Raw genomic sequence first — 11,322 nt, 5'->3', positions numbered from 1 at the left:
CTCTGTAATTAGGTCTGTTCAATTACTTTAACTGTATTAAACGAATTGAGGGCCAACTACCAGCTAAACTTTAATTCCATATATAGGTGTACGAGAAAAGTCGTCCTAGATGCTTAAGAACATTATTATTTGGGCCATTTCTGATTAATTTGGTTATATGACAAGATGTCTGGTATTTAACCGTTTTCGAGATATTCGATTTCAAAGATTGATTCAAAACTATATTTTTTGCTATCGCCCACGTTTTTTCTTATATTAATTAAAGAGTATGCTAATTAATAAAGATCAAAACAAAATTGATCCGTGACAATTGAAAATGGCAGCTTGATAAAGTTTTAAATATTCATTAAGTCTTCACTTAGTCTGCTTATGCCGTGTTTTTTCTTCGGACTGTGTGATTTGGTTGGCGAACAGGATTTTGATCTCTGCTTGTACACATAGCAACGTATACCATTGAGGAATACGCCGACATCCTAGTGTGTTACGGACTCTGAGAAAAAGGGTCGTCATGGGTACGTGATGAATACATGCTACGATTAAGTACCCAGTTTTAGCATATCTGATGGAACTTTGCGAAGACTATTAGAAACTGGTTTTATTATGACGCCGTATCATTGATATGGGGCAGTCACGAGGAATAAGAAAACGCGTGGCTTGTAATGCGTACTACATGGCAGTATGTACTTATATTCCTATATACCTATGTAAGTGATAGATGAAGGGGATCCATTGAGGCGACTGCACATGTACACATTTTTTTTTTTGACGCCGATGTTGAAGATGCATCTTCCTTAACCTACCTGAATGCCCACTATAGGGCTACGAAAGACTTGTCAACCCAAATAAAAGGAGAACAGGGGTGACCATATCGAGAATACATTTTAATAAATAAAAAAGTGCCATATGCAGCTCCCTCGGATTCCCAACATCAGCAATAAAGAGGGTCTTCATCGAATTGTAACTGCAACCAATGCGTATAAGCGAAATAGGAAACCTAAAAAACTGTAACATGGCATTAATTGAAATAAAAAAAAAACACTGAAATACGCGTATGTAACAAGTTCTTTGTTCTATTTGAAATAATTTTTTAATTTATATTGAATGTTCCTTGTATGCAGACCATTTTTATTCACTTAGATTTAAGCCGGAATCGAAATAAAGAATATTGAATTACATTTAATATACTTAAGCAAATAAATAAATAAATATTTTATTAATTTAAAGCATATTTTTTAATGTTTGCTCAACCTTCAACAGAACACAAACAAAAGTAAAAATGTAAGATACGAATCCTTTTTATTTTTCAAATGGTGGTCGCAGAGTGTCGTGATCTTTAATAACTCGTTCATGCCTGCACACTCCCATCATGAACGTCCATTTCCACGACAGATTTGTATTTTGTCAAATATATAGAGCAAAAAGGGTAGAACTCACAAACTATTAAGCAAAATATTCAATTGAAATTCAAGGTAGTAATTTGTCAGTAACTGTGCAATACCTATACACAGGGTTAACAAGAGAAATTAGAGCTGCAATGTAACTAGCCACGGGGCAAGAAATGCCAAATATTAACGAAAGAGTTTCTCATAAAGAATCTGCTGGTAATATGGAAACTATGTTCCACACATTTTAATGATTGTTTAAATGAAAAACACCTTTCACAATAACGAAGGTACCCACTATTTTTGTTCTACAGATTGCTTTATTAGAATATGATGTTTCTTTGCTCGCCAGCGGGACCCCGAAATTACCCGTTTTGTATTTTTTACTGGATTTTGAGCTGCTGAATGAGTGATTTGTGTTTCTCGCAAGCCCAAAGTGGTCCTGAAAAACAAAAAAAATCGAATTCTTTTCACAGCTGTATCTGCCCTGTATTGCTCTTTGCTTATACCAATCTTTGCTCCAAATTCTCCCTCTCTCTCCTGAATGGTAGTCAAGCACAAACCCATTCGGCTATAGCGGCTGCTTAATTACGTCCCTTGAAACAAAAAAGTCAAGGAGACGGTACAACTAATAGCATCGAATTCAAGAATACATACATAGATCGAGCAATGGGAGCCTTAGATGAATAATTAATTCTCCCGCTATATCCAACAAACAGAAGTTGCTTAGAGGAAATGGAGGAACGCTATTAATGATTTTATAAGTAAAAGAAATACCTGTGATTCGCGAGAAATTTAAGGTTTATGAGCAATAAACGAGTGGGATATGAGATACGAAATCACCAAAATTTAAAGAACGAATTTAAGAAACAATTTTTGAACGCGCAAAAACAGCAAAGACACACTTAATCAGCAGCGCCGTCTTTAGGCGATATCTGTTATGCATTGTTATTACATTGTATGCCGAACCTAATTACACAGCAATATTGTTTGCTTTACAGCTGATTTACCAGAAGTTTTGTTTGGGAATTGGCATTTTTGCAAGGAAAATAGTGAATTATAGTCGCAATAGCAATTAAAACAGTTAAAATGGATGCTGAAACTTCACGTAAAACCTGGGAGTTAGAGAATAATGTGAAAACACTGCCGGCTTGTGATGAAATTTTTCGCTATGATGGTGAGCAGCAACGTCAAATTCTCGACGCCAAGCCATGGGAAAAAGATCCTCATTATTTTAAAGATATCAAAATATCAGCATTATCACTGCTAAAGATGGTAATGCATGCACGTTCGGGAGGCACTCTTGAGATTATGGGTCTGTTGCTTGGCAAAGTTGAAGACAACACCATGATTGTCATGGACGCATTTGCATTACCCGTGGAGGGTACTGAGACGCGTGTAAATGCTCAATCCCAAGCCTATGAGTATATGTCTGCCTATATTGAAGCAGCCAAAGAAGTAGGACGTTTGGAGAATGCTATTGGGTGGTATCACAGTCATCCCGGCTACGGTTGTTGGTTATCGGGCATTGATGTATCAACGCAAATGCTTAATCAGAACTATCAGGAACCATTTGTTGCCATTGTTGTGGATCCAGTACGTACTGTATCAGCTGGCAAAGTATGCTTGGGTGCATTCCGCACATACCCCAAGGGCTATAAACCACCAAATGAAGAACCTTCTGAATATCAGACTATACCTTTGAATAAGATTGATGATTTCGGTGTACATTGTAAGCAATATTACCCACTTGAAGTGACCTATTTCAAGTCTGCATTAGATCGAAAGCTACTGGACTCTTTATGGAACAAATATTGGGTGAACACTTTAGGTAGTTCGGGATTACTCACCAATACCGATTATACAACTGGACAAATTTTTGATTTGTCGGAGAAACTTGAACAGAGTGAGTCAAGTTTGGTGCGAGGACCATTCGTAGTTTCAGGTGAAGTAGAAATATTAAAAAAATTGTCAAATTGCTTCTAATAATATCTTTTAACTTTACTATTAAAGGTGCTGAAGGTAGCGAGAAACGGACTGAAGATAAACTTTCAAAAGCCACTCGTGACTGTAGTCGCGCATCGATTGAACTAATTCATGGCCTAATGGCGCAAATTGCTAAAGACAAACTATTTAATAAAGTTGGATTAGCAAAATAAATTAAAGCAGCGGCCAAGATAGCAATTAGTATTTCAATTTCAATAATACACTATGAATAAAAATTACCATTCTTTCTTAAAACACATTTAGTTCGCAAGTTGTATTGATTGATAGGCCCATTTTGTAGAATTTTTTACGTTACGGAAACGACGCGGATTACAGCAGGAACGAACAATGCGCAAATATAAAATGTATTCGTAAGCCGTAAATTTTTTGGCGTGGCCTTTTACATATTCAATATTACCTCCATTCTGACAGTATCTACATCGCCGGCCACTACAGATAAATGTTATTGTAACAGCTTAAAACATTTCACATATCATCAATCATTATTAAAATAAAATATTTGGAAAATGTTGATATATGGCAGTGTTAAGATGCTAGCCTTGTTCAAAAGCTTATTCCAAAGTGGAGAGATTTGGCCTAGAAGAGAGCGGGTAGGGAAGGCATATGCCAATGTGAGCATACTGAGGCCGGAAAATAGACAAAGGATTGATGAGGCGCTCTGAAAACGTTTAACAAAATTGCCACCCTGGCGTTGTTGATAAAGGCATGGACAAGAATAAGGACATAGCGATAGAGAGACGTTGGAAAGGAAGTATTTAGATTGGGGAGATCTACAGGTAAAATCCGCCAAACAGTCGGTTCAGGTTCAATATTCTCAACAAAACGTGCAGTTTTTGGACTACCAGCATTTTTTCTATCCCCGACAGAACGAGTTTGTTTTCTTCCAAACTTTGAATTGGCGGCTCATTCGTACAATTATTTGCACAAAAAAAACGAGATTTGTGATATATTGTTCTTAAATATGGGCCATTTTCATATTGAGCTTCAGTTATTTTCACGCATTGTTTTATCATGTAAAATTCTGCATCTATGTATGTATCACTCGACAAATGTCAAAGATGACATAAAAAAGGTGCCATCTAGGAATTATTCATTACTGATATCTAGGCGGCACTCTTGAAAGACCCTTTAAAAGATTAATTATTGAACGACTTTGGCAAACTTGAAAATAAAATGATGGTAAGTATTCTGCAGGTACTAATACGCCCATTTCAGTGAATTAATCTCTTTCGCACACACCTTCCGACTAACGAAAATAAAGAAGTTTCTTAAATAGCACAATTTTTTCGCGTAGGTCTTTGTGATTGATAAACTTTTTTAGCTTATTCCAAATCTCCAATGAAGATTCGCAGTTAAGGTGATACAACTGGCATGCTTTCGTACTCAACATAATGCTCGCAAGGGCGTTTCATACCAAACGCTGAAGGTACCACCTGCATTGCATTGCCAGACTTCATCATTTTAACGCTACGATTGTGCATAACTCAATATGAATCAAAAGTTCGGACTCGTACGGAATTGCAACTAATGTTTTTGAGAAGGAAAATGCTATCCAGCAACGCTATCATGCACTTAACCCTAAAAAAATGGAGGCACATAATGCGATATACAGTAGGTTCTGTTTTTATGCGGCTTTTTTTTATGCGGTTTTGAAATAGTGCGGTTTTTTTTTTAAATTACAAAATGCATGTCGACCTATCGGGAATTGTACATATAAACAAGATTCTAAACCAGCTAAGCAAAAACTCATCACAGATTACATCAGAAATGCTAACCCTACAAGTATGGAACCGTCTGCATAACTATCTAGATCAGACGTGTACATTGCCTCAAGTGACGAAAGTGGTTTTACGCCAAATCCTAAACGAACGCGCAACATGTGGGTATTGTCTGATTCTATTTCTGACTTAAATTTATTTTTCGATTCTGACGTTTCTTAAATAAAGATATAATTTTCAAAAATAAAATATTTTGTTTATGCGATTTTATTTAATTATTTCAGATTCATGCGGTCTATGGAACGTATCTATAGTTATAATATGGGACTAGCGCCCTTTTTTATGCGATTTTATTACATTATTTCAGATTTATGCGGTTTTAGCACTTTTGAAACGTATCTATAGTTTTACTATAGAACTAGTAGCTTTTTTTATACTGTTTTGTTTTTTATGCTGTTTCTTGCGGAACGTATCTACCGCATAAAAACAGAACCTACTGTAGTACATAGATTTCCATTTTTGACGAAAGTGTATAAATGGAACCTACGAAGTTAGAATTGATTTGCTATTGTGACATCGAGTAAACTTGATATCCTAAAACCGAAATACGGTCTATCCCTTTATGGAGTTATTATTTCTATGGTGATTCCACAGGTAGCTTGTGACAATAAAGACTTTTATCTCTTCTATTTCAAAATCAAATTGGTTTTTTTTAGTTTTACTTTCTACTCAGTTTCAGCCGTGCAATTGAAATATTTCCTAAACTTCCAACTCCATTTCTTTCCCACGATCGGCCTTAATCATACTTATTAATGATATATACGGATAACATACAATATGGAGTTTTGATATTTTCGTAGATCTTGTTCGCCCCTACTGAACTTTAAATGAAAAAGAAATTCCGAGCTATTCAACAAAAAATTTGAAATGTAACTTAAAATGCACACTGGTTATGGTTATGGTAGTTGTGAAATGTGATTTTTTTTATTTTTATTTTAAAACATTTGTATAATACAATAATAAATTGTTGAAAATAAATCCGATTCCAATGCGACTCTGTAGTAAAAGAGAATACAAATTGTTTGTGAACTTATACACTAACATATGTATATTATATGTATACAAATTCATATTGTCTTAAATTTGACATGTCATTTTCTTTTTCAAACTTTGAAGTCAGTTATCTAAATAAAGCGATTTGAACATAAATAATTTTTTTGACGTGATAACATCTTATAATTCGATTTAGCCGGCTGCACGCACGAAAAAATGTGTCGTTATCTTGCTCAATCGTCGTTATCTTGCTCATTCGTCGTTATCTTGCTCATGCGTCGTTACCTTGCTTGAACTGCAAGAGAGAGCGCGGAACGAACGACAAAGAGTACAATCGGCACCCCCCGTTCGGCAACATTCGACATCTGGCTCTCTCCTACTTGAGTGAGCTTATATACATATGTATGTATATGCGCATATGTATATAAATTCACATATTTGTATTTGCATATGCGTTCTTCCTGTATGCATGGTAATGAACCATTTCTCTGTTGAGAATAGGAGATGATAGGAAAAGAAGGAAATGAAAGGGGGTGTTTCGAGTGTAATGTGTCTGGAAAAAGGCAAATCGATGATGTTGCCTCTTAGTGTTGTTGACTTATTAACGTCTGATGCACAATCGAAATTGAACATATCTTTCATGAATTTGATAAATGTTTCGGAATTTTTCACGTTTGTGTAAATGTAACTTGATTTACTCCATTGCGATTCAAACAAATAAAATTAAAATTTTGTTTTGAAAATTGCAACCATTACATCAGTATTTTCTTATGACGTTGTCACGTTTAACTATCGTCAGTAAACCGTCTTTACAGACAACCTCTTTTTTTTCCTCTGACAATGGGTTCAAATTTTATATTTCATTCAAGAGAACACTATGTATACACCCACAACGTGTCACTGTGTGGTGCGGATTTTGTGCTGGCTGGCATCGGTTGAGTTAGCCGATGACTCCGGGTGTTCTCCTGCGAAAATATTGTACCGCTGTTATGGTGAACGGAGAATGTTACTGTGACATACGGTTAAATTAGACAACATGGTCTTCGACACCAAACAATGAGGTCAAATGGCCGACGAGATCTTGCAATTTGACACCAATTTACTTCTTTTTCTGAAGCTATGTACGTGAAAAGTAAGCCCCAGATGATACCAGAGCTGAAGAACGAAATGTTAAATACATGCATGTAATTGGCTCTCACCCTTTTTCGGGTGTTTGCCCGAGTTCCTTCTCCTATTTGTGGTGTGCGCCTTGATGTTTTTCCACAAATGGAGGAATCTACTGGATAAAGAAGCAAAGCGAATGGGTCTGGTGGTAAACGAGAACAAAATAAAGTACCTCGTGCCATCAAACAAACAATCAACGCACTGTCGTATCGGCACCCACGTCACTGTTGACAGTTATGATTTCGAGGTTGTAAAAGATTTCGTTTATCTGGGAACGAGCATTTACACCGATAACAATGCCTTGAAATCCAACGGAGAATCTCTCTTGTCAACAGATGCTACTCTGGACCAACACTATTTAGTAGCAAAGTCCTCTCTCCATGATAGAAATTAACACTATACAAGGCTCTTATCATGCCTGTCCTAACGTATGGCACAGAAACTTCGACGATGACAACATCCGATGAAGCTGAATGAGCTTTACGACGATATAAGATCCAGCGAATAAAGATCCAGCGGCTCCGTTAGCTGGGTGACGTCGTCAGAATGTAAACAAACGCTCGGCTCTGAAAGTACTCGATGCGGTACCAGCTAGCGTTAGCAGAGGAAGAGAAAGGCCTCATTTTCGTTGGAAAGATCAGATTTGGCTTCATTTGGAGTGTCCTGTTATAAATAATGCAGATCCCGAGCTTTGCAAAAAGCCGTGGAAAATTTTGATATGCGCATGCTGTGTAGCCAAAAGAGGCATAGTGGACATTTCACAGATATTGGCCTTCATGTAAATGCCATAGGCTAAAAAACTATTTTTGTTGTGCTTTATTATAAAAGAAAACATGCAGCCTTATTGAATCCCTCTGTACATCAAAAAGTTGCAAAGTGAAAAAAGGATAAACTGATGAAATTCCTAAAACTTAGAGGTAAAGAAAATTGGAAAAGAGTTGCAAGCTGCAACTATGTACTTTGTAATACATATCAGTTTTTAGGAGGTTGTGGAATACTAACTTGGATGTACTTTCTTCATCTGTGAGCTCGACAAACAAACAGATATTGTGGGAAAGAGCTTTGAAAAGTACTCACTCATACAAGGATAGTCGGTATGTATGAGGAATGTTTATTCTACTCGACCACAACAACAACAACAAGTACCTAGATCATATATACTTTAATAAATAATATTTATGTATCCATCTATCTATTTATTTAAATATCAGTTATCCACATTAGACGCTATCGTTTCATTTACCTATTCTGATATAATCCTTCCATATAATCAGATTTATAAAACGAATGGCCAGGTAGTCGGCATAATTTACAATCATGTGGAGGTAGTGAACTATAAACTCCTTTTGGAGTTTCAGCGTTCAATAAATAAACGCAAGCACTAAAAGGATAATATGGTTTGAATTCTCCTCTCTACAACCGGCCCTACACTTTCCAAAGTCTAAACAATTATTATTACGCCTGTTTCAAGGGAAGGACTGGAATAAAAAACGCCATCTCTTGCCCGAAATAAAATGTCAAAGTTATTTCTTGTTGTTAATTATTATTTTTAATTACTATCCTCGGGCGCGAAAAGAAAGAGACAAATTACTATTTTTATTGTTACGAGTATTGTTATTATATTTATTATGACTTTATTATTATTGTTGTTGTTATTACATTTATTATCATTTAAGCAGAAACGCAAAAGCTGTCAAGAATTTTATTTACTTAATGCACACTCGTGTGGCAAATAATTGATCTGCCAATCATAAACTTTCCAAGTTCATAATGCCCTTTAAATAAGAGCGGCATGTTTGCAATAAATTGAGTGTAAAGCATTGGGGAGTCACCGTGCCGACACGCAATTGGACGCTTGCACACTGAGACAGGTCCGACAGTTGTTCTATCTAACAATTGATAACAACAAGCATGCATATGCATGTGAGTGTGTACATATGTATGTATGTACAAGTGTATTGGAGTCTAATGTAGCTTTCTAACTCAGTGGGGTTAGCTTTAGTTTTCATTATTATGGTGAAGTAACAGTGTGTGCAACTACAAATACATATATAAATGTGCATACATATATACAATCCCGCCTGTGTCACAAATGTCGATTGTCACTATGCCACTAACGAAGTAATCAGGGAATTGAGTAACTAACCCATTACAAACCCAAGGCGAGCACAACTTAACTATTTTTGTACTATTGCCGCCGCTAGGTTTAGAACAACTACCATTCTACGCAAGTGGCCCAATTCACTCATAAGCGCACATTTACATAAATATGACCGCCATGTAAATAAACAGTTAAAAAAAAGGCACATTGAACAGGTAATACATTAGAGCAAAAAAACAAGAGCAATGTATTTCGTTTTAGCTTTGTGGAAATCTATAAACAATGATTGCCAGTTTAGGGTTATTTAAACAAAATTTGACAATTTGGAGACCAAATAAATAGAAAAACGTCAAATCAGATGCTCTACTGAAATCACCTGCTCAATGTGCTTATATGCCACCATTCATAATTTCAGCGGCCTGACTTGCATTTTTGCCTTTATCAAAGAACAACTTTAAAATATACCGAATTTTCTCTTTCAAACAAAAAACTGCAAAAGATTTTTTAATTTGAAATGTCGCCCTGACAACAATAGGCTGGTGTAATGAAACTTGGTTCGAACGCCAAAATGCATATACCGTATTCATGGTGAAAAGTGGTAGGTGAAAAGGGGGCGTAGCACCTCTCATACAAACTTAAATCTCATATAGTTACATGTACCAAATAAATGAATCAACGGGAATTTCAGAATCTAAAAACAATTTTTATAGGTCGCTACCAGGGTTTGACAGGGTTCACATTGTATAATTAAATTTCAATTGAATGAAACCTACTACTTACAGTGAGAATTGTAATTGGTCAAATTTTTGACCACCGGCGATACTAGTATACATATAGAATTGGCGCTTACAACCTTTGACCGAGCTCCTCCTCCTATATAAGGTGTTTTCTCATAAATGTGCCTGGTTTAGAACAAAATTTAATATTTTTTTTTAAGAAAAAATGTTTTTATGAAAACGGATCATTCAATTTGTTTTTAAAAACTTTTTTACTAAATAAAAAAAATGATTTTGATCGATGATTTGACGATCTCATATGCTAACTCTTCCGATGGGCAAGGCGTATTCATTACAGATTCGCCTTGTCCGATAGGGTAATTAATTTTGAGCCACCTTGTATGTATGAAAAATGCATTCAAAAGTATGTAATCAAATATGTTTATATGTATATATATACATATATATATATCTAGGAGCTTCGTTATATTTATGCATGTTAACGTTAAATTCGCCAGTTTATTGTAGTGAAGTAGAATGGCGCGGGACTAATGACGCACGTCAAAGTTTAGTGAAATCGTTAGTTCAGAACTAACTGCGTTTACTGCAGGGTACATCCCTGAGCGTATGCATACATACACACACATAAATACTGGTGACCCGCACGAAATATTTACGCAGATTGTATCTTTTTGTGATAAAAATGGGTTCGTTTAGTGCTCTTTCATATATTTATAATATATGTATATATTTATATTAGAAGTGCATCAGGGTGGCCCATACTTAAGCAAAATTTTTTTCTTTACTTACATTTCCATTAAAAAACTATAAACTATGTGCACAGTTGTAAACAAACGGAGAAAAGGAAAACAGTCTTCCATTTTCTCTGTGAATGCCCTGCCTTCTAGAAGATTAGAATGTCAACCCTGGGCAAACCGCTGTTCGAGAGTCTCGAACAACTCTCTGGCTTAGATGTCAACAACCTTATAAGGTTCTTGAACTGCACATACTGGATATAGTCATGCTGAAAATATTCGTGAAATAAGTTGGTAACAAGGATGTGGCAACAAAATGATGCGGAAGCGCTAGTTGGATTTTATTTAACAAAACACCCTTTGAAAAGAGTGCTACCAGTGCCACCTGGCATGTTCAGTAAAAAACGTTTTGACGATTTATGGGAA

At 35.9% G+C, this 11,322-nt stretch overlaps 1 protein-coding gene across 1 annotated transcript; it reads left to right on the top strand.

Annotated features, from left to right (window-relative positions):
• Nucleotides 1-2,310: 2,310 nt before the first annotated feature.
• Nucleotides 2,311-3,627, top strand: LOC128856331 (COP9 signalosome complex subunit 5). The gene is made up of 2 exons (XM_054091632.1): nt 2,311-3,327; nt 3,396-3,627. Exons 1-2 carry the CDS (start codon nt 2,472-2,474, stop codon nt 3,539-3,541), a joined length of 1,002 nt encoding a protein of 333 aa, XP_053947607.1. The 5' UTR covers nt 2,311-2,471; the 3' UTR covers nt 3,542-3,627.
• The last annotated feature ends 7,695 nt before the right edge of the window (nt 3,628-11,322 follow it).

Source organism: Anastrepha ludens, chromosome 2 (genome assembly GCF_028408465.1).
Source record: "Anastrepha ludens isolate Willacy chromosome 2, idAnaLude1.1, whole genome shotgun sequence".
In the NCBI taxonomy this organism is placed as follows: Eukaryota; Metazoa; Arthropoda; class Insecta; order Diptera; family Tephritidae; genus Anastrepha; species Anastrepha ludens.
Note: the sequence above shows the minus strand (reverse complement) of the source record. Positions and strands in the feature narration are given on the sequence as shown.